General features: G+C 37.2%; 1 protein-coding gene across 7 annotated transcripts in view; it reads right to left on the bottom strand.

Annotated features, from left to right (window-relative positions):
* Positions 1–1,191: 1,191 nt before the first annotated feature.
* baiap2b (BAR/IMD domain containing adaptor protein 2b) overlaps positions 1,192–23,621 on the bottom strand; it is a 57,288-nt gene continuing 34,858 nt past the window's right edge. For 2 of the 7 annotated variants that reach the window (XM_067430469.1, XM_067430473.1), the window contains 8 exons: positions 18,656–18,808; positions 14,401–14,631; positions 13,797–13,992; positions 12,925–13,126; positions 12,733–12,801; positions 12,006–12,168; positions 10,506–10,543; positions 6,088–8,939 (listed from right to left, as the gene is read on the bottom strand). In XM_067430469.1, coding sequence (XP_067286570.1) covers positions 8,873–8,939; positions 10,506–10,543; positions 12,006–12,168; positions 12,733–12,801; positions 12,925–13,126; positions 13,797–13,992; positions 14,401–14,631; positions 18,656–18,808 — 1,119 coding nt within the window. In that variant the 3' untranslated portion in view covers positions 6,088–8,872. Of the gene's footprint in view, positions 3,784–4,458; positions 4,487–6,087; positions 8,940–10,251; positions 10,304–10,505; positions 10,544–12,005; positions 12,169–12,732; positions 12,802–12,924; positions 13,127–13,796; positions 13,993–14,400; positions 14,632–18,655; positions 18,809–23,621 lie in introns of those variants that run through there. The other 5 variants (XM_067430471.1, XM_067430472.1, XM_067430474.1 and 2 more) reach the window with 5 other exon arrangements.

Here is a 23,621-nt window from a genome sequence, read left to right as displayed (position 1 = left end):
CTAACCTGGGGCAATATCAAGCAGGATTTACTCAGCATCTAAAACTGAAGAAAGCAGATTTCAACCATATTCCTGCAAAACAGTAAGTAGTGATTTTATCCAATTCTTGACTGTCAAACCCATTTCTGATTAAATTGAAAGTTTCTTAGTAAGACAACATGATAATATCCCCTGTGTTGTCTTGATAAAAAGCTGAGAGGGTGGGCCATGCTTGGTGAGCAATGTCTAGATTTATATATAGATATATAAATTAGAGATGAAAATAGCTTTGAGATATATATGCTCTAGGCCAGGGGTTTTCAAACTTTATGATCTCAAGGACCCCCAAATACCATGAATCTTTTATAAGTGACCCCCCCTTCCTAAAATCCATCTATTTGTATGAAGAAACATTTAAACTGTTAGATAAATTGTGTGATTTATAAATGCAAAATATTGTTTCCAAACTTAATAAATTGGCTATACTTAATGTTGTATGTATAAACCTGAAGAAGTAAAAATTTCAACTATAAATAAATTGTATATGCTTCTTTCACAATAAATGTATGTAAGCAGCGCAAATGTAGTATTGCGTTAAGAATACTGCCTTACAACCCCAGTGAACAAGATAAAAGGGATACAAATCAAACATACAATTCTGGAAAGTAGCCTATTTGTACGGCAAAAAAGGAGAGGAACATTTAGAACTTAAACAGAATATTCGTTAGACTTTATCCATTTTTGCCTTGTCTTTTATTTCTCTGAAATTTTCTGGGGTCCAGCTAGAACCTTCTGGAGGACCCCTGGGACCCCAGTTTGTAAACCCCTGCTCTAGGCCCTTCTTAGTAGATCCTGACTTTTTTATACAAGCAAAAAATAACTACTAAAAGTGCAATTACGGTTCTTTACTGAACTGCCCTTCATTAGTTAAATGTTCTAAAAATATGATCATGACATGTGAAGTGTGTTTTTCTTTTTCTGTGGAATACGAAAGTAAAGCACTTTTCAGATATGTGGATTATTTAGCAAACAATCTGCTCCTTTTTGTGTTTGACTTAAACAAGCACCGGAATCATGATTGTGATATATGAAATAAATATTGTGAAAAATCATTGTTAAATATATCATAAAATAAGTGATATTAAATTAAAAGATGCATTTCTGTACAAATTAAAACCAAGATGTCTCGAATCACTTTATTGAGTTTGAACCTTATTTTTAATTATTCAAAAGTGCAGGTGACCACAAGAAATGTGTTGTACAGTGACAAGAGGGAAGAAAATGTGTTGTATGAGACAAAAAGACATCATGAAAAAGATCATACTATATATCTGGCCATTTGACTATATTTCTTCAATGGACCAAACAGACATACACTATATTGCCAAACTATTTGGGACGTCTGCCTTTACATGCACATTAACTTTAATGACATCCCAATCTTAATACATAGGGTTTAATATGGAGTTGGCCCACCCTTTGCAGCTATAACTGCTTCAATTCTTCTGATAAGGCTTTCCACAAGGTTTAGAAGTGTGTATTTTTGACCATTCTTCTAGAAGCACATTTGTGGTCAGGCACTGATGTCGGACGAGAAGGCCTGGGTCACAGTCTCCACTTTAATTTATCCATCTAGTTGAGGTCAGGACTCTGTGCAGGCCAGTCAAATTCCTCAACAAACTCATTCATCCATGTCTTTATGGACTTTGCTTTGTGCACTAGTGCGCACTCATTTTGGAACAGAAAGGTTCCCAAACTGACACTGACGTAAATTTTCGGATTCACGAAAATGATTGTATTTTCAAAATGTTAGTTGGTACGAAAGAAATTTACACTTGCTCCCTACCACGAGTAAATGGTGCATAAAACATTTGAACGTTCTGTGTTCTAATTTAGGCAAATGACATTGCATTTTAATGCACTATGTAGTGCAGGCCTACCATAATAATATTTCAGGAGTTGATTTGCCCTGTCTTTATTGTTTTGTTTATACTGTTTAACGTTGGGCAATAGGCAGCGCTCATCACTATCATCCCACTTGTACACCAACCGAACAACAATAGAGAAGTTAATACTGCTTTTTACTGCATTTCTAAATTCAGTAATATTCTTTAAAATGAGATACTAGTAGTAACACATTACTTCCATCGATATTCTGTATGAAAGTATCTCAGCTGGAAAAACACTGCCCTTGCAAAGCACTTTCAAGCGCCACCAGCTGGCCGTTTTCAGAAGACCACCAGGTGTTTAGCTGGTGGACATACGATAATTTAATATTTATTGCTAGTCATATGGCCAATTAGTCTCTTCAACATTTATGCAAAATCCTGGAGCCAAATCTGAGAAAGAATTCCAGAAGAGTCCACAGCGTTCCTGGTCACATCATTTGCAGTTGTAACTGGGCGGGAAATATGCTAATGAATGAGCATGCATGCGCATCCTATTTACGCATGTTTGCAATTCACTAATATACACACGTTTAACTAACGAATCCGTGGTATACGAAGCATTTGTGAATCTGGAGGAGAGTTTTCGTAAAGGTCCATTTTACGAGCAAATTGCTTAGAATTTGCTCATATATTTATGTTTATATATATTTATATCATATATGTATATTTAACCAAAATGTTTAAACATCCAGCTACGCGCAATAGCGCAATTTATTCAAACAAGTGGTGTCTGGTGTGAGCGCACAGTAAGAGATATTTTCACTGGAACCAATTGGCCAAGCCCAAACCCTGGGGAAAAAAAATACCATACCATAATCCCCCCTCCAGCAAAGTTTACACTTGGCTCATTGCAGTCAGGCAAGTACCGTTTTCCTGGCAACCACCAAACCCAGAATCATCCTTCAGATGGCCAGACAGAGAAGCATGATTCATCTGCTCTAGAGTCCAGTGGGGGCGCGCTTTACTTCACTGTATCCAACGCTTTGCATTGCACTTGGTAAGGCTTAGATGCAGCTGCATACTCAGCCATGGAAACCCATTCCATGAAGCTCTCTACGAACTGTTCTTGAGCTAATCCAAAGGCCACATGAAATTTGGAGGTATGTAGCAATTGACTTTGCAGAAAGTTGGTAACTTCTACGCACTGTGTGCCCTGACCCCGCTCTATGATTTTACTTGGCCTACAGCTACACCTTCGTGGCTGAGTGGCTGTTGTTCCAAATTGCTTCCACTTTGCTATAATCCATACCACTAACAGTTGACCGTGGAATATTTCCGAGGAAATTTCACAAATTTATTGCACAGGTGGCAACCTATCATGGTACCACACTTAAATTCACTGAGCTCCTGAGAGCGACTTTCTTTCATAAATGACAAATGTTTGTAGATGCTTGATTTTATACACTTGTGGCCATGGAAGTGATTGGAACACAAATTCAATGATTTGGAGGGGTGTCCCATACTTTTGGCAATATAGTGTATCTAGACCTATCTAAAGTAGAACGGTCTTACTAAACATATTTACATGTGCATATTTTTATGTATTGAGTGATGGTTTCTTCCAGTCATAGATGGAAATTAACATGATGATCTATATGATCCATATAAAACTCAGCTTGTAACGCCAGTACTAAAATGACGAGAGGCTCAGCACATGGCGTTCTGTTGCTTGGATAAGATGAGGTTCAGTACAGTAGCTCTAGTCCATGTGGCCTGCAAAAATGTGTCCTAATAATGAAGTCGAGATCCATGCTCTTCAGTTATGATGAGTTTGTGTTTTTGCTTGCTGATGGAATTGCTTTTTCTTTGGTGAGACGTGAGCGCAAATGTGGTGAATTGGAGAGGGTCTGCCACTCTAAAAAAACATACAAACCATAGCATCATATAAAGAACAGACGTGCCATTGTTTCTAAGAACACTTATGTTGTTAACAAAAAATATTGGACAGTTAAACATGCAGAAAGCGTGAGTTTGAAGCTCTATATTTGAGTGAGTGAAAATAATATTGATTATGCATGCCATAAATTCAGACATGCTGATTATAAGTTCAGTCTCTCTTTCCCGAGTCTCAGCCAGTGTGGCTGCTCAAAAGATTCATTTCAGACTAAATTTTTGTATTCAAATATGAAATTGTATGCGTAAATTGAATTCTTTAGCTATATCAAATGAACTGTGGAGGAAAGAACTTGAAGCTGAAGTAAAATCAGGCCCAATCATAACCTTCAACATGCTGTCAATGGAAATAAAGAGACCCCAAAAGTAGTCGACACTTAACGTCTGACAAATTGTTATTCAAATTGTTATATATTTAAAACTATAAAAACTATCATTTGCTTAAAATAATAATGTAGAAATACTAGTTTTTATATATTATTTAATGCAGTGACATTTAGATATTTTAAGCATTCAACTCTTTTTTGGGGTCACTTAATTATTCAGTGATGTGGTAAGCATGCAAGCATGCATTTTCCCTATACATCACAAATATATAAATGATCATGGAGATGCTTTATTTGTATAGTTTACTCACTCAAAAGCGTTCAAATTCAGGAACAACACTGGAAAAAATTAGAACAGGCTAGGAAATTGTCTATTTGCCTTTACAAAAGATACTACTATTAATGTGCTTTATACTTTACAAATGTATAAATAATGTGCTTAACCTTCAGAAAATGAGGAACAAAACAAGCAAGGGCAAGCTTTTTACAGTGAATTGGACATCAGTTAACAGACTTTCACAGTCATGACATCTAAAAATGCTCATTGACCTTCTTTTTGATTGTAATTAACTCTTTCCCCACCAGCATTTTAATAATAAAGTTGCCAGCCAGCGTCAGGCTTTTTGATAATTTTCACAAAACTTTCATGGCACCAGAATATTTTATATTCTGAAGAATTTAATTAAATTGAAACTTCATACATTTATTTTTTTTATCAGCACTAGAATGTGGGTGAATTTCATTAAACAAAAAAAAGTTAGATTTTTTTTTTAAACCAAAGACTACTTCTGGATTGGATTTAGAATGATGATCAAATATATATATATATATATATAGGCTTTTTAAAGGCACAATAAGTAAGATTTTTGGATTAAAATATAAAAAAAAAAAACCTAGAACAATATTATATATTTTGTTGACTTGTACTTGCATTATCTTGAATGTTTAAAATAATGTTTAAATCCCGAGCAAGAAGCACCGTGTCCATGCGTTATCTGTCAATGACATCAAACACGCGTTACCCTCGATTTTCTGTTTTATTTAGTAACACCAAAGACGCTTTAATATTTGTTTTATAACCAGGTGAGCAACTGTCGTTAGAAAAGTAATCACTCCGTGAGACGTTTTACCATGCCTAATAGAGTCTCAAAGTAATCATGAGCGAACGCACAGAGTAGTTGTGTGTTTAATGTTTTATTATGATAGCTTACATGTGCTTGAGCAATGCTATCACTTATTTCTTCTTCTTTTTCGACCAGTGTTTTGATCCAGAGATTTAGTACAATTTCAGAAGATGTGTCATAGCCACTGATCTACAGAGAACATTTATCATTTAAATCTATAGATTCATTTATATAGATCAGCGGTCATAGCACCCCCTACTGTATAGGAAAATCCTACCACTGAGGGGAAAGAAAAACTCTGAAATTAAATTATTTTAACTGTAAAGAAGTCCTTAAAACATCCTTTAATACAATTTTATTGAATTTACCTTATTAATAGCCAATATTTATTCTTCAGAAGTCATTTGTAAGCCTGACTATGTTTAGTAACAGTAAGAGAATGTACAGTAATCGTGTTACTCTTCAGATTGACAGCGTCTGCCATTATCAATCTGAGTACTGAAAATCGGCAAAAACCGCACCGGTATTAAGATTGAAAGACTTAATCAGATATCATAAACTGAGACCCAGACAACAGCATAAACCTCAATCAGACTCGGGCCACATCTGGTACATGTGGATTCCACGCGTACCAGATGTGGGCTGACACTTGCTGTCTGGGAAATTACAGATCAATTTAGAGACAAACAGACAAAAAAATGTGCAATCTCATATTCTGTTGATCGGGCTCATGGCAAGACTGTAGACAGAGCTTACCATGTCATTAAGAAGGGAATCAAACTATGACAAGACGGGATTAAAAAAAATCTACACCGCTTAAATCTGAAGAAATGTTTATTAATCTTCTCAAGAAGTCACATGATCATATAGCAACATTACACTGTTCTAGTGCCACCCAAAATACATGCGTTGGAGTATATATTTGCTGCACTATTACTTTCTCCTTTTATATCCAAAAGTGGGCATTCCAAAAATAAATAAATCGACAAATAACTCGACAGAGGTGGATCTCTCTCTGACCATGGCCTTTACTTTAGTGAAGAAAGAAGAAACACTGGCACTGGCTTCCAGTCCTTGACACCTTACTGCTTTTGTCTCTAAATTCATCAAAACAGAGATGGAGAGTGTTGGCAGAGCTACAGCAAGACATTGGTTTAGTTACACACATAAATAGACAAGAAAAAAACTAGAAGAGGAGAGACAGACACAAAGCACTTGGCAGGATCTTTAGTGCAGGAAAACATGAGAAAAACTTTAAGGGAAAGTGAGTGTACAATTTGGACATCTCCACACATACTTTACTGAAGGTGCATTTTATTTAATTGTGCATCACCTTCATGTACAACGATATATTGGCATTTCAAGTACAATACAGAGAAAATGTAAAGCAGTGCACCTTTAACCAATTACTGTTTGCTGACTAATAGACAAGCACTCTAGTGTTTCCATCACATCAGAGAAACATCAACCCTATAGCCTCTTTTATAGTTTCATCATCATTTTGTTTCTATAAAAAGGCAATTTCAAAGCATCCAATAAGTTCCCTTTCATTACAACACTGGAACTAAAATACTTCAACTTTCACTCCTGTGAAAAAGGATATAAATCTCACACAAATGGTGTGTAAGTGTATTATATAAGCATATAAGAATGTGTAAATTGTTACTGAGCAACAAAAAAAGATGGTATCAAATTTGATTATTGCTGTTTATGTTTTGAATCAAAAAGCTGTACAGGGATCTTGTTGATCCAAAAAAATAAATAAATGCATCCATGTCAAAAGAAAATAATCTTTAATACTTATGATTACAATTCAGCGTTTGATTAAAGTTATGCTATTTACACACATTATGTGCTATGTACAAGGCACTGAATCCCATGAATTACATTAATACTTGGCACATCATTAATATGAATGTATCGCTGTAGTGACGAGAGAAAAAAAGACAGTTCTGACTCTAAAATCTGATTGGATGAGCTAAATGTTATCTACATTGATAAAGTTGAGATGTTGCTTCTAAACAACCTGTATTGTTTATTCTTTCTGCTTTTATTTGCGTATATGATCAATGAGAACTCTGTGCCATGCATTACAGTGATTTACCATGTTAAGGGGGGTATACCAAAGAATTTCACTTGGCAGCCATCTTTGAAACGTCTCTTATTCATGCAAGTGCAGCTCCTATCTATTTGAATGGGGAAACAATTCTCCAAAACTGTTCGTCAAATGCACAATTCTATTTCATATTCAAATTCCCTTATAAATTTTGTTTCTAAATCATGAAAGCTGATGCCCATGCGCAGTCCTAAGCACACATCCCAGAACACTCGACTGTTTCTATAGCAACCGGAAATTTTAATGGCAGCTGCAATGACTTTCTCCATCATTAAAACGAATCAATGATGAGCTCTTTCATTTATAAGGCTTATTCGCCATATTGGGTGTTGCACTTTCTCCCATTCATAAGTAATCGGAGTGCATCATTTTCCTATATATAAAGTCTTTGGTTATACCCCTTATCTGTGGTGAAATCACTAACATACAGCTTCTGACGGCTTATTGCGTCACTTGTGGTTAGTGAAGGGACATGGGAATGTAGGTACCAGTTGTCTTTTCTTTCATGCATGAACCATGAATTCCAGAAACAACAGGGTTTTATCTATATATAAAATTTGCTCCAATTCAGCTTCGAGTCTTTCAGAACACAACAGACTTTGAATTTCAGATTTCCACACCGTCCTGCTCTTATCAACACTAGACGCATTTAGAAAACAGATACTTTATTAAAGGCACTCCAGAGGAGATATGAGATCATGGAGGCCCTTTACATCAGCAGTATAATCAATGAGATGGAAAAACACTGAAAGCTATTTAATAATTACATCATATCCATTCAGTTGTACAATGCAAATTGAATAATTCAAAAACACCTAAATATAAATGTATTTTTCCATAATCTTCAGCTCTGTTTCATTATTAAACATTTGTTTGTACTTGGATAAACTAACCATTATTGTTACAAACAATAAATTCAAACATTACCATTGGTTTCAATCAATGTCATTTTTTTTGTTCAACAAAAGATTTTTTGATTACCTGCCCTCATGTCGTTCCAAGTACATACAACTTTTATTTCTTTCATGAAACACAAACGAAATTTAGATTTCTGAGCGTTCCACAGAAGAAAAAGTCAGTAAAATTCTGCAAATGATAACCAGAATTTCATCTGGTAAAACTAAATCTGTGGACCCCTAGATGGCAAAAGTGATTCACTTAGTTTATACATTGCTGACATGTACATGCATGAAAGACAGGCAAGAGATACATATAGACAATTTAACATGTTTACTATTAAAGTTCAACATCCTCATGATAGGAACGTTTGATGAGGAAGGTCAACATGGAATATTCAGCATTCCGGTTCCATTAGGGTGCTTCCAACTTGGATAAAATAAGGGAAAGAGAAGGAGGGAAGGGTGGATCTAGATCCTCTTCCTCTGAGGGTGGAGTGAAGGGGGATGGATTGTTGAGAGATAAAGGAAGACAGGGAAGTGAGTGTGGACGGAGGGGAGGGTGGTGTCTGTGTGTCTGTCTGTCCTCTCACACTGTCGAAATCAATTTGCCCTCCGCACTGTGGAACAAAGAGAGGGAGATGCTGCCAGGTTGGCTTTGGACACGGACACATTGATACACAGTTAGCATAAAGCACTAATGTTCAAGGAATAGTTCACCCTTAAATGAAAATTGTCATCATTTACTTACATGCTCAAAACCTGTGTGTCTTTCTTTGTACTGTATTGCACTCATTTCCATGCAGTTACAATGAATCCTGAGCTTATCAGGAAAAAGCACTACAAAAGAATCATAACATTAGTCCATATGAATTGTTCACTATACTCATATAATAACTCAAGGTGAGTGATTCGTGAATTAATCTTTGAGCCTGGTTATGTGAACTTGATCAACCAATTCACAGAAAAGATTGGATCGTTCTTGTGCTTCTCTCATGAAAGCTAGGGGTGATGTCAAGATTATCAGATAATACATTTTAGTGTGTTCTTCATACAAAACTGTTGTATGGCTTCAGGAAACTTATGAATAGGAAATGAGTCATCTACTGAAAAGCGGCAATCTCCAGTTATTTCTAGTGTTTCAAGGAAGGAAGAAAGTCTTTTGTAATGAGTGAGTAAATGATGAAAGAATTTCGATTTCTGGGTGAACTATCCCTTTAATGTTACTAATTTAACACTCATTTCTATTAAAGCAGGTTGCAAACAATGTGATGGGCTGCATTTCCTGAATAATACATGTGTAATTGTGTGGTTCAGGAGTAAAATTTAAACAACTGAAGCATACATTCATCAGTAACAGAAAAAACTTTAAGACAAATTCACACTTGTATTGTGAAAATGGAGCCCATTGTTTCAAATGCATCATGGGAGTCAAATCTAAATGGTGTGTATAGCAAGGTGTCAAGTGAACTACATATCTAAAATATTTGGGGTAGCATGTGGAAAATGACTTCTCATGGGAATTTTCCTACAGAAATTTAAAGTTGGAACAAAAAACACTTAAGACAGACTCACATGGACAGCAAAAGCAAGAATGGAATGGAAACGTAAATGGAAAAAATAAACCATTTGAAAAATGTAATCTCCATCTACTTTAAATTTTGGGATGCTAAGGAATTTGGAATAAAAGCTGGGAATGGTCTGCTTCCCCATAGATGACCCCTTCTGGGTCATCTAATTTATTTTTATATAGTGATATCACACAAAGTGCTTTCTACAATAAAAATAAAATGTTAACTCAAATTGGTTAAGTATGGTTATGTTTGAGTAGATATGCCTCTCATCTATGGGAAATGACCATAAATGACTGAATATACTACTGCGAGGTTTATGAAACCCATTTAAACAATCAGAGGTTTCTCTCTTGTTCAATATGGGTTTAGGTGCCCTGTTCGGTCACCCGCCCACCTTGCGTTTGGGCTAGACCTTCAGAAACGTCAGCTATGTTCGTCTGCTCCGGCTGCAGGTCAAGCAAACAAGACTTTTTTTGCTTGCCATAATCGGATGTTTTTAATTTAAAAAAACAAACATCTTTAATTCAAACAAAACCAGAGAAGAATAATTCAAATAATAGGAAACAAATAAAGAACTTATAGACAAACTAAGATGCTTTTTTTATTGTGTCACTGTTCAGGGGGCATATGAGCAAAACTTGGTCTTACCTTGTTTGAAATCGAGACTCATACTCCTCCAGCCCTTGCTGTGAAGGAAGAAAGAATATCTGTAAAGACCCCCTGTGGTGAAAATCAAGTTTTACGGTTTTAAATGTTAATAAGCTTAAATGTTAACAAGACAAACCATGTGCAAATGCATGAACACCAATACTGAGTACTTTCTCCTTAAAACTGCTGTGAACCAAAGACATGGTTTGAAATCACCCTTGTTCTCTACGTCATGAATATGTTGCAAACAAACACGCCACGTGTGGACGGGCTTTAGCATATGGCTGAATTAAACCAGTCTTTCCACTTGCTATTGTACAGCATTTACTACAGTTAAGTTTAGTGAGTGGATCTCTGAGCTGGTGTGAGTGTGTGGAGGGGGGGCTAATTAGCATATTCATGACTCCACATGTACTAAATTATGCAAGGTGTAGTTTTTTCAATTTACATTCAAGCTATTTTAAGGCATGGAAAAAAAATCACTTAAAAAACATTTAAATGTCATTTTGATGATCAAAAATTGGTTTTAAGAGATAAAATGATTGACTCGGTTGGGATGAAGTAATTTACTTTTCCTTAAATGTCCAGTAGATGGTAGTAGAAGAACACACAACACTTATGAACTGCAGGATTGATGATACTGTAGCTAAAGCATTGCTATTATAACAGGGAATAAAAAAGGGGGCATTGGGTGCACCCAGAACAGAGGCAATGGGAAGAGACATTGAGAAGTGACTCCAGAGGAACACAACAGTTAGACATGTCTATTTTTTATTTTTTTACAAGCATGACTATACTGAATGCACTAAGGAGGAGTCCCTTTTTTTCTTTTTTTTGCTGGCTTTGTTACACAACAAAGCCCTACTTCTGAAACCATGACAAAAAACGCTCCTCCATTTCCCTGTGCATGCGATTGGGATGCATTTTGATGCTACCCCAGAAATATTTGCATACATATTTATATAAATCTATAATGCCATTGGAAGTGCATGTATTTCAGTAAAGTGTATCACAAAACAGACTATGCATGCAAACATTTCTCCAAAATAAATGTCAGGTTTTAAATGTCAAACCCTAAGGTTTTTTATATGCAACATGCCAGCTTCCTTCAGGGTTCAGGGTAATGTCCTGAAACGTCCTCTATGCGGTTAGCTGGAGATTGGGCTGCTCTAATCGAACTGTCGCACCGCTATATTTCAGCTTGTCTGATAAATGTCTACTGAAGGTGATTAATGCTACGGTACCATTTGACATTTTTATATAAAGCTATACTAATATTTGCATTTGTCAAGTTTAATCTGTGTGTAGAATAGATAATGGTGTGTGTGTGTGTGTGTGTGTGTGTGTGTGTGTGTGTGTGTGTGTGTGTGTGTGTGTGTGTGTGTGTGTGTGTGTGTGTGTGTGTGTGTGTGTGTGTGTGTGTGTGTGTGTGTGTGTGTGTGTGTGTGTGTGTGTGTGTGTGTGTGTGTGTGTGTGTGTGTGTGTGCGTTCATAGCTTACTTGTGAGAATCCTGGCACTGCCACGCTGTACGGTCTCTGTCGGCTGTGTGCTGTGCTCTGCTGCTGGGCAAGGAAGCGTGTGGGCATGCCGTAATCAGGTGTTGGCAACGCCATCTCTCTCTCCAGAAGATTTCCTGTGCTGCTGCTCCTGTTATGCTGCAAACTACAAACACATGCATATACACACACAATTCAAGTCAATATGATTTGCCATTTGCAGCCCATTTATGTGTATGTAATGTGACATTTTGTAATAAAACAGGATATTGAATTGAGAAATATAGTCCAGGGCTTTATTTTATCCTTTAAGAATTGATTGGATTGAGAAAAGTGGGCGTTGCATATTAGAATTGAGCTACGCTAAATGCACATTTACTTAAGTAATGTCTAAACATTATGACATCAGTGAAAAGGAAAGTCATTTCAGAGGAAGAGCAAGACATTACATTTAGATTAAATGACTTTTTCTTGGAATAACATGCACTGATGAATCAAACACAATACGATTATAAATGTGCATGAATAAAGTAAACAAGGTCAATTTTGATTTGTCATGTCAAAGTTAACATCTTGCACACCCATTAAACTTTTCTCAATAGCATGTTTTATTGTTATTCAGCTCATGACCACAGTTCTCTAATTGCACTTCATAGGTTGAGCCAGCGCAATATTAAATGGCATTTAGACATTGAAAACGTATTAATATGAGAACTCATGACAGACTCACCTGACGTGGAGTTTATTGCTGTCTGGTTCGGGAATCACACGAGTGTAAGAGAAAGGAAACCAGCCTCTCCTGATAAGACACATACAGCATGGCATTTAAAGCAGAGTTTCGGGTTTATTCGATTTGCTTTAAAACTTTTTCTCTATAATGCACGTGCAAATTGTATTGTGATGTTAAGCATAAGATGCTTACATTCTGTTCTTCTCGTTTTCACCGTAGTGCCAGCCATCTCGGGCTTCAGGCACCAACAGTGTGATGATGTCTCCTTCCATAAAGCTGAGAAGAGTGCTGTTGTCCCCGGCGGCATGGGAAAAGAGGGCCTGAACGCGTGTCCGGCCATTCCTCTCCAGTCCAGCTGCCATCGAGCTTGATCTGGGCAGGGTCTGTGTTTCTGCTGGGGTCAGAGTTAAGACAATCATACTAAGCAATTTTTCATAATTGATTATACAAGAGAAATGTCAGTTTATAGATAAAATATATTAAAAATGACTTGATGTACCTAATATTTGTGCATATATTTGTTTTTTCTGTTAACATAATAACATCAAACTAATGGAACTATTAACTATTCAGTCAAATGATTATTTGCTGCATGTGAAAGGCACTATTTGAGTTTCAGTTAGTATCCTGCCTAAGTAGGCAGTAGGCAGCTCAGAGCAATATATTTAAAATTGCTCCTAAAGGCCGTGCACAACACTCATAAAGAGGGCTCGTTCGGCTACTTCTTAAAAATACTTCCTTCAAAGAGAAGCTATACCCTTCACCTATTTTCTATCCATTTTTAAAGATGTCCTCTATTCCCAGCTGCTCTGGCCTGTTTTCATTTCCAGCAGTGTTTGCCCTGTTATTGTCCACTCACTAGAAGAGTTCTCACTACCTTCTCAAGGAGAGAGAGAAAAACGCACAGGTGCACAAACACTGACACAGCTATAAATACAGATTCCAGTTCAAAATTAAGTAATATAGAAAAGCTGGGTATTGAATAAACAACACTGATCAGAAAGTTAGATGCACTGGGTGATGTTTTGCTTGTTGCATTGTTGAAGTTAATTTCCTTAACTTACCCAGAGTGTTCTTTGGCTTTACAGGAGCGACCTTGCGGACTGGAAGGGTATTGGAGAAGGTCTCTCCACCGTGTCTGTGAGACTGCAGGGATGGTTTCTCATGTGCGACTCTTGTCTCCATCCAGCGTTGGTAATCTTCTCCTCCATGGACCCCTGAGCCATTCACTATGGGTACACTATCTGCTCCCATCATTCTCTGCAAGATGATTTTTTAGTAACAATTAAGACACCTAGTTTTCATGTGTACAAACAAACACTTTACTTCCACTATATGGACTCCTTACTCCTTGCACCAGCTGTGGCTCGGGAGATGTTACTGCACTGTGATGATAAACCATAAACTGAAGAGTTGTCAGTGCCCGCAGGTTTCTAATTATTCTTTTCACAGCACTGTGGTCATTATCAAAGAGCGCTTTAATGACTTTATATCCATCTCTCTTTTTCATTTGGCCGAGAGTGGTTCTCACACCCCCAAACACCCTCAGGACTTAATTATACACATCATTAATGCAACCACTTACATATTTTCTAGCCGCAATTGAGACATTGTATCAGTTTGTGGCTTGCATTTTCTTATTTTGCTCAAACTGGTTTTCTTACTTACCGTCTGTTGGCTCCCCATGAGAGCTGCGAGCTCAGGTGGCACAGGAAGTGGTTTGGCCCCAGGGATGGGGTCTGAGATGGTCAGGTTAGATTTAGAGGTGTGGTGTCCCAGCGTCCCTGCTGCTCCTGCACCCATCTGATGAGCCAGAAGCATTGCCCGCTCTGGGAGTTTATTTGGGTCGGCACATGCTTGTTGCCACAATGGGATCTTCTGCGTTAGTAAGTCTCTGCCCTAAAAACAAACAAACCGCACCACAATAAGTATTAGCACCCAGCATGAGTGACATAAGCTTTACACACCTGTGCGAGAGAAATATAGATTCACCCCCAAAAAAGGTGGGTAAATCACGGATAACAGACCAAATACAGACTCTCTATGTGAAAATAAACTTCAGTTCCTGCACAGCTGAAGTTTCAGAGGTGAGCTCTTCAACTGATGTAGAGAGGGAATGCGATAAAGTGTGATAAAGTGATCCCTCCTCACCTCCCGTTCCTCTGAAGCTCAGAGACATCCCTCTCTATCCTGATAACCTCCCCTCCCTGTAGGTTGAAGCCTGAAATAGCATCATTACTCTGCCCTATGCATAGGCAGTGAGTCTGGCTGAGCGCTACGACCAGTAGCTGTAAAAGAGAGGAACGCCTAGAGACCCCCGAATGTAGAGCACAGGAAGTGCGATTTTATCTTTGAACTCTTTTCTGTAAATCAGATCATCTCTATGAGCAGTGCAAATTCTGAAGACCCACATTTGAGAGAGATGTGACAAATGAAGTGTTGTGACATTTTTTTTCTAAAGGGATAGTTCCCCCAAAAGTGAAAATTATTGTTATTTACTCAACCTTATGTCGTTCCTTATGTTACAATTTGGTTTTGGTTTGAACCTACCCTTGTATTGGGTGATACTATACTGACACCCTGATGTTGTCCCAAACCAGTACATGACAATTTATGCAGAATCGTTACGCAGTTTGACAGATGATAACTATGATATGGTTATAATTAATCATCTTATGAAGTCATAGGAAGGGAAAAATAAGGAACAGCACTAAATATATCAGCATTCCTTTATTACAGAGGTGCACAATCCTCTTCCTAAAGATCTATCTTCCTGCTAAGTTCAGCTCCAACCCTGATCAAACATGACTGAACCAGCTACTTAATATCTTGATAATTATATCAGGGTTGAATCTGAACTGTGCAGGTAGGTAGATCTCCAGGAACAGGGCACCCCTGCTTTATAATAAGTGTGATAAATGTAACACAGTGCACCTTTCATAGGTGAAAGGTCTTCTAAATACCTACTTACTTTAAATTTCCCTGAATCCAGCTTTTACAGTCTTTTAACTTAACGAGTTTGCACGCACATATAGTTTATAGAGAGTAAAGTTAAAATGCGTATTTGGTGTGCTGTCCGCAGGGAGGGCTGCTGAATATGAATACCTCATTATTGTTGATTGGCTGAGTGCTGTCCATTCATGTCAGTTATCTGAACGTGCTCCTACTGAACTAATGAAACATAATAATTATGTCAAAACCTTTATTCTAATCTTTGTTCTTATTCTCCTTCACTCTGTATTCATAATACCCCTACAGTCACTATTTGGCCAGCGCCGGCCAGTACTGCATCTACTGAGCCCCTATGGTCCTTTTCTAAGTCACGACCTCTTTCCACCCCACCCAAAGCAATTATCACCCGCCTGCCTGTCCGGCACCTGCAGACTCTGTCACGACCTCACTAGGGTCCATGATGGCAAAAACACTAGCGCTGTTTTCAATGCAGTCAATTTATCCATGCACATCATTTTGTTATTCAAAGTGCCTTCATGAACATGAACTTCCCCTCCTCTTTGCAACAATATCTCTTCTATGACGTTATCTCGCATGATCCGATCAATTCCCAAAACCATGTCCCAACTTAAATTTTCTTGTCCAATAAATCGTTTCACTCAGATATACGTCACAAAAGAAAAGACGAGCGCAATTTCAAATTCACCATGACGTTACATGACGTTAAGTGTCAAGTGACATGACATATTGACATGACATTCAGCAAGGTCATTAAACTATTGTCAAGTTGAAGCGTTTGAGGTTTTAAAGGGCTAATTCACCTTAAAATGAAAGTTTGATCATTTTTTACTCAAATGTCATTCCAAACCTGTATTAATTACATTCTTTATTGAAACACAAATGCAGACCGATATTAAAATCCTGAACTATTATTCCCTAAATGTCTTGCTCTGTCATACAGTAGTTCTCATTCATTCATCAAATCTCATTAATTTACATTCAAAAATTTCCCTTTTTCAATGCTGCTAAATGCTACTGGTTCACAGCACACATCAAGTTTGAGAATGTGGGAGAGTTAATAAGATCTGACAGTTTTGAATGCACTTTGCGAATAATAATTTCTCGCCTCTTGTTCATACAAAGGTTTTTTAAGGCCTTGGAACTTGTAATTTATAGCACAAAAAGAGCAAAACATCTGGTTAAAAAAAAAATTCATACCAGCTTGGAAGGACATGAGTAAATGTCATTTTCATTTGTGGGTTATCTGTGGTCATTGAACACCATGTGGGGTATTGGATATAAGGCTCAGGGCTACTTACTAGCATGTTGATAGTTCAAACCCCCTCAAAGAGTTAAGGTGATGATACACATGGCAACTTTTTGAGCAATGACAACGGGGCAACCAGGTGAGACACAGGGCCCACGACCGATCTAAAGTATACAGATTTGTTGCCCATTCTCAATGGGAAAGTGCCCAAGGAACATTGCTCAAAAAGTTTCCCTCTGTATCATCACCTTAAGGCGCTTGATCCCAAGTTGTTCCAAGAGGACTGAGCCTGCTTGGGCACACATGCTTTTCAATTTTCTTCCCAGTGGTAAAATCTCTTAGTCATCGGCGCATGAGAGAGACTCTTTATACTCTCTTTGTTCCTTCTGCCCTCAGTTGCAGATGAGTGATTAAGTATCAAGTACTGTTGCTATTGCATGACTGGCGTGGGCAACGGTGTTAAGATCCAACCATGACAAACTCTGGCAGATGGTCATTTAGTTCACATTACTTTAATCTTCCTGTTCTCACAAAAGTAGATCAAAAAGAAGGTCAGAAGATTTGGCCAGTATTATGTAGAATAGACCCCAATGCAATATTACCCCATGGAGTACCGACTCTTTGTCTAAAATATTTCTTCATTTGCCTGCAGAGTCTTCCTACACATACATGAAAACAGTGATTATCGTCTGAACAGTCTGTTCTTGTAAAAGTGGGCCACTCTCTGCCTGGCCCTCCCTTTTTCTTCTCCTTCTCTTGCCATGGTTGCTCCCAACACTCTGTCTATCACCATCTCTGAAGCGTGGGCGTCACAGTAGAGGAGTGAATCTCGCTTACTTGGGAATGACTGGTGTTCTTCTGAATGCTGGTGAATCCAAGAGACACTGAATCGCTACTCTATTTTTGATCAGTGTGAATGTAATGTCCTAAAAAGAATAATCAACCTTCACTGCGTAAATGTGTTTGATGTTTGGGAGGCCCCACCTTGATTAAATCTCAATTCGATTGATAAGCAATCAAATGTAGTCGTGGTTCAAAATCATAGTGAATTGTAAACACAATTTGAATTTTTGATCCAAATGAAGAACTCATATACATTCAAGCACATTCTCTAGCAAGCATGGTGGAATGATCAGCAATGAAATGCAATGAATGACTGAATAAATGGAACTTGGGAGCAGAAACAACTGAACACAAAATGTGGAGTTGTCCATGTATATCATTTACTTGGCAAAATGGTTACTACTGGTTACTAATGGTTACTTAATTTATAGTATATGATCTGCTTTAATGTTTAATGTACATTACATGACTGAAAGGTTAAAGACAACATGAAATCAAAATTGAACATATATACATTGAACATATAAGACTTTCTCAAGTCTTGTCAAATGTAATAATTTTCACAACTGCTAAATGTAACCATGGTCAAGTCGACATAAACAAGGCTTTATTAATAATATTAACAAATAACATGAATTTAACTGAACAATTGATCCAACCAAATATGGATGAAATAAAATTAGTCTTACTGATTATTCAGCATCACATTGTGGAAGATAAATGTGTTGTAAAGGCCATTTAATGTTGTCTTTAACATTTTAATGGGCTAAAATGCATGCTCAATTGTAATTTTTACTTAAACTAATTGAATTTTAGTGTTTCTGCGACCCAAATTTTCTTCAACATGATATGGATTCTCACCTTGGTGTGGTAGGAACTGCTCGTTTTGGCCACTGCACATTGACGGTCAACAAGGAAGCAATACCTCCTTCTCTCTTCGGACAGGGCATTCTTGTAGCTCTCAGAGATGTAGTTATCCAGCTCATTTTGTTTGCTGCTGATGGTCTCGACGTACTGGAGGACAGGGAAGGTGGTGTGAAGCAGACAAAAAAAAAGGCAAACAATGCCCAAGTTTGACTCAGAAGGATGTAATGAAAGTCATGCTAGGAGAAACCACGCATTTCAAATGACAACCATGTAGGCCGTTACTCATATTGTATGATGGCAAATGGGAAGGCTAAAGCTCAATGGTTCATCGCACACAAAGCTGGTGAGGCCTTTTTTAGCCAGGCTTATTTGGTTTGATCAGAGAATCCATGTAGTAAAAAAGGTTATGTTCATTATTTACCATTTAATTAAATAAATTAAAATAAATGTAGAACTGGATCAAATAATCATAACCATTAACTTAAGTCTTGTATAACAACATAGAAATGACTAAGGCTGCTTCTCGGTAGAGATCACACTACAGTCAAAACATCATCTAACAAGGACATACACCTTGCAGGAACTGGATGCGATCCAAACGCACACACACAGACTCAACCTGTGTAGGCATCGTGATATCACAGCGAGCTATGCTGATTCCTTCCCACCAAGCGTTAATGAAAAAGGTTGGAATCACTGTTTGCAAGTCTATTTTTAGTTTAAAATTAGAAAAGGTCATTGCATCATGTGAAATCGTGTCACAGGTTCATATGAATATGTACAATATGTTCCCCCAGTCTCTCAATCTTTGACATGTGATGAGTTTAGTGACTTGCACAATATCATGCAGTTTCAAACTCATTTGCCACACATCCAACCAGCATCAAAACAGTTTTGCAGGTTTAGTTACTCTGAAACCCATCAAGTGTACATTAGATATACTTGTAATACTTTAACATTAAACTCAAGTGGGGAAAAATGAGAAGTGAAAGAGAGAGAAAAAATGAAACGCTAAAGAGAAACACACCAGCTTTGACTGAGAAACAGATATTGTAGTGTCAAATATGAAAGCAGATATTGAGTTGTCAAGCTTGAATATATGCAATCAGCCTGAAGGTAAAACACAAGATGTAAATGTACCATTTCTAGGATTCTCTGATTGAGTGGGAGTTTGGTCACACCGCTGACAGGTAACATGTTCAGCACACAAAAACAGCTGATCGCTGAATATTTCTGCACACGGCATCAACCCAAAGTGTCAGTCACATCACTTTAAATAGCTTTCTTCTGATATAACTTTATTTAAAGTGAACTGGGAATTGCTCAGCAAAATATTCTAGGTGGCTGAAAAGAAAATGCTGAGGGAAAAACATGGTGGTTATACTTCTCCTCAAATAGCCTCTGTTCTTTTCAGGATCTTATCAAAATAGAAACAACATACCTGGCAAAAATTTTAAAGGCATTTCCTTCCCTTTTGAAGTTTGGTTCTTGAGTGTAAACCCCCTTAAAGAAAAACTCAAAGTTCTTTTTTTTTTGTAGACAAACTAGCATATACTGTCAGGGTTCTGCCCCTTTGGTTTGGTTTATTCTTAGTATGGTGATAAAGCCTTGACACTCCTATTGTCTTGTCTTCTTGTGGGTGTGCAGATTCGAGTTCGGTCAAGGCATAGGCTTTTTTGTTAGTGTATGTGCGGAGCAGTGTTTGGATTAGTGTTGTCAAGAGTACAGGCTGCGATACCAAATCGGTACTGAAAAATGTGACTCTTTGAGCGCTGTTGAGCTGTAATCATAAACACCTCTTGACAGGCCACTGTGCTCATGTGCTTATCGGATGTGTCTGTGATTGGCAACAACGATCAAGCGAGCGCCTGGTCTATGAGTGCATTGTTGTCGCGTTCTGTGTAGCGTGCAGCTTGTCATGTTTTGTGTGGACTGTCTGTGAGAGCTTTCATTGGCTGCGTGTTCATGTCATGTTGTGTTTAACACATGGCTTTGTTTTGTTTGTTTCTACTTGCCATTTCTTCCGTTGTCAATTGCATTAAAGGGATAGTTCACCCACTCCTGTATGAATTTCATTCTTAAAGAATGTTTGCAACCAAACAGCTGATGATGGGCCCCAATGACTTGCACAGTTTGGAAAATAACTATGGAAGTCAATGGGGCCAATCAACTGTTATAGTTGATATCGACATATATTTGACAAATATTCTTCAAAATATATTCTTTTGAACATGTAGACTGCATGTGTTTTATGCGCTAATGGATCAGATATGACGGTCTGTCTTTTTCTCTTTGGACAATGACAGCACTATACTGCAGGATCTTCTTTGAATTTAATGAGCCATGGTCAAGACCCCTTTTCTGCTCCTATTAAATGTTCTTAGTGCCTGAGTCATGAAGAGTACATTAACATGTAGAGTTCATGTACAAGCTGCACGCTAAGATTAAACCTTGAGGTTCAGCAAGTACACTTACATAACTGCAAATGTAGAACCTAAGAAAGTACAAAAATATGTTGTTACCAGGCAAAGCTCAATTGCATTATATTTCTGCATCTTACAGTTACCAAACTGGCCCTGCACTAGTTAATTTACACACACACAAAGGTTTCATTTGCAAAAGTAATTAACTTTATTTTATTAGTAAAATGTATGAAAACTAGTGTTTTTTATGTCAGACTTGATAGATGTTTACTGCAAAAGGTTTTTAATGATTTAAACAACCTAAACTATATAAACTATATTTTCAAAATAAATGCACAGGAGCATGGCAAAAAATGCTACATCTATATTTACAGTCTCTTATAGTGATTCAAGCAATAGACAGGCAGTGTGATTAGCATGATGTACTACTTGTAGAGTAGCTGACATGATCATACTCAACTAAGCAACAGTAAACGCTGTAAACAACTGTCAGGCTAAAAACACTGCATTCAACAGGTTTACACACTAGAGTTGGTAAGCAGTCACTGTACTACTGCACTGTCATAGTGTTTATGTATGCTGGACAGTATGTAGGCGTATGGCTCATTTTGGTGGGGTCGGGGTAAATGGGTTCAAAAACATATTCAGATTTCTCCATTACGTGCCTTTAGTTTGGTACCCAAGGAGAATACAAATGTGCACACACAAAGATGATGTAATGTGGGTCCATATCTTACACTACTGCAGCCTGAAATCATAAGTGACACTCCAGTTCAAATAAATCAGCCTGCCCTCCGCGTGGCCTCATTTTAACATGTGCTGAATATGAATGCTGGATATGATTGCAGTGCACCATAATTTATGTGCATTATGATTCTTCAAGGAAACAAAAAGAGATAAATGAGTGCATTAGATTAGTCATGCCATGGTGCTAATGTTGGCACTAGTTATACGGGGGAACTGGAACAGACCTGCATTTCTCTCTAGAAATCTTTTTTTTTCTTCCTTATTCTTTTTTTGGGGGGGAAATTGAGATTACTGGCATAATCATGCCAGTAAAAGGTCGATATTAAAATTAGATTTTGTCCAAATGAATTAACACGTCACAATATTAAAATGTAGAGTTTAAAAATGGATATTGATTTGAGATGACAGATTACATTTTACAATTATTAGTATTTTAAAAATAATATTAATGTTTATTTTTAACATCTCTCTTTTCTGTCATCTAATGCTCACTTAATAAAAATATAATAAGGGAAATAAGCATGCACAATTAAATATCCAACACAGGCCAATAAAAATACTCCAAAATTCTTTGAAAGATATGCACTACAGTTTGGTGTAGTGTTTTGCAGTGTTCTGCTCATGGCATCTCTGCAGACTTTTCACAGCATGATGCACAACAGGGACCATGAGCCGCACATGTAAAATTCATCCATGGTTCATACTGAGCTGCTAAGTAGAATAAACACACACACACACACACACACACACACACACACACACACACACACACACACACACACACACACACACACACACACCTACCTATAAATAATCAAAAAGCTATTACAGAAGGAAAAAAAGAAATCACATTCATTGGACATTTCAGAAATCTCATGAGAGTTGCCACATGTAGGGAACCATGGGAAAGGTTCACACATACATAGTGTTTTCTCTGAGGTAAATCTCAGCTTTCACAAATAACAAACTGTATAAAAAATAAAATAAAAACTGTAGAGCATCTGGGGTTTATGGGCTAAGGGCAGAGACTAAATGCTCTAATTCTTATTGAAACCCTGTGCAACACAGAGTCACAAGCTAAAATAACAATCAGAATGTGATTTCCATCTATTTTCTAAATGAGTTGCATACACATCAAACTTTAGGCCTTTGATCATTGGTCAAGAAAAAAAGAACATCAGAGCCTCTGTTTCTGCGTGGCACTGAATCTGTTGAGGTCTATGGAAGGCCAAAAAAACTAAAACAAAGAATATATAGAACAGGGTGGTCTAAGGCAATTGAATAGACTAAAAAAAATATAATGAAATAAGAAATTCCTGATGAAAATGTGGTTTACAATAATACAAATACTACATTTCTCTACATAAAATGTAATTTATCATACTATATGATAAATTATAATAATAATGAATTATTATTAATAATCTTCTTTCAGACGAATACAATCAGAGTTATATAAAAAAAATGTCCTGGCTAACCCAAGCTTTATAATGGCAGCCTAAATTTTGAAGCCCAAAAAGGCATCCATCCCAAATACATCCCATTTTCCCCAAATTATGTAATTATCCAGAATGCTTTCATTTAAGTTTTTGGAGCCCAAAAACAAATTCCTTTGAATTTCATTTTCCTGTCATTATTTTACATTTCGATTTAGTTTTCTGTTGGGTGTAACCAATTTATTTTGCGGACCCACTTTATATTAGGTGGCCCTAACTACTATGTACTAACATTTTAATTAATCATTTGATACAATGCACTTATTGTGTACATACATGTTTTTACATTGTACT

The sequence above is a fragment of the Pseudorasbora parva genome, chromosome 21, assembly GCF_024679245.1.
Source record: "Pseudorasbora parva isolate DD20220531a chromosome 21, ASM2467924v1, whole genome shotgun sequence".
In the NCBI taxonomy this organism is placed as follows: domain Eukaryota; kingdom Metazoa; phylum Chordata; class Actinopteri; order Cypriniformes; family Gobionidae; genus Pseudorasbora; species Pseudorasbora parva.
Note: the sequence above shows the minus strand (reverse complement) of the source record. Positions and strands in the feature narration are given on the sequence as shown.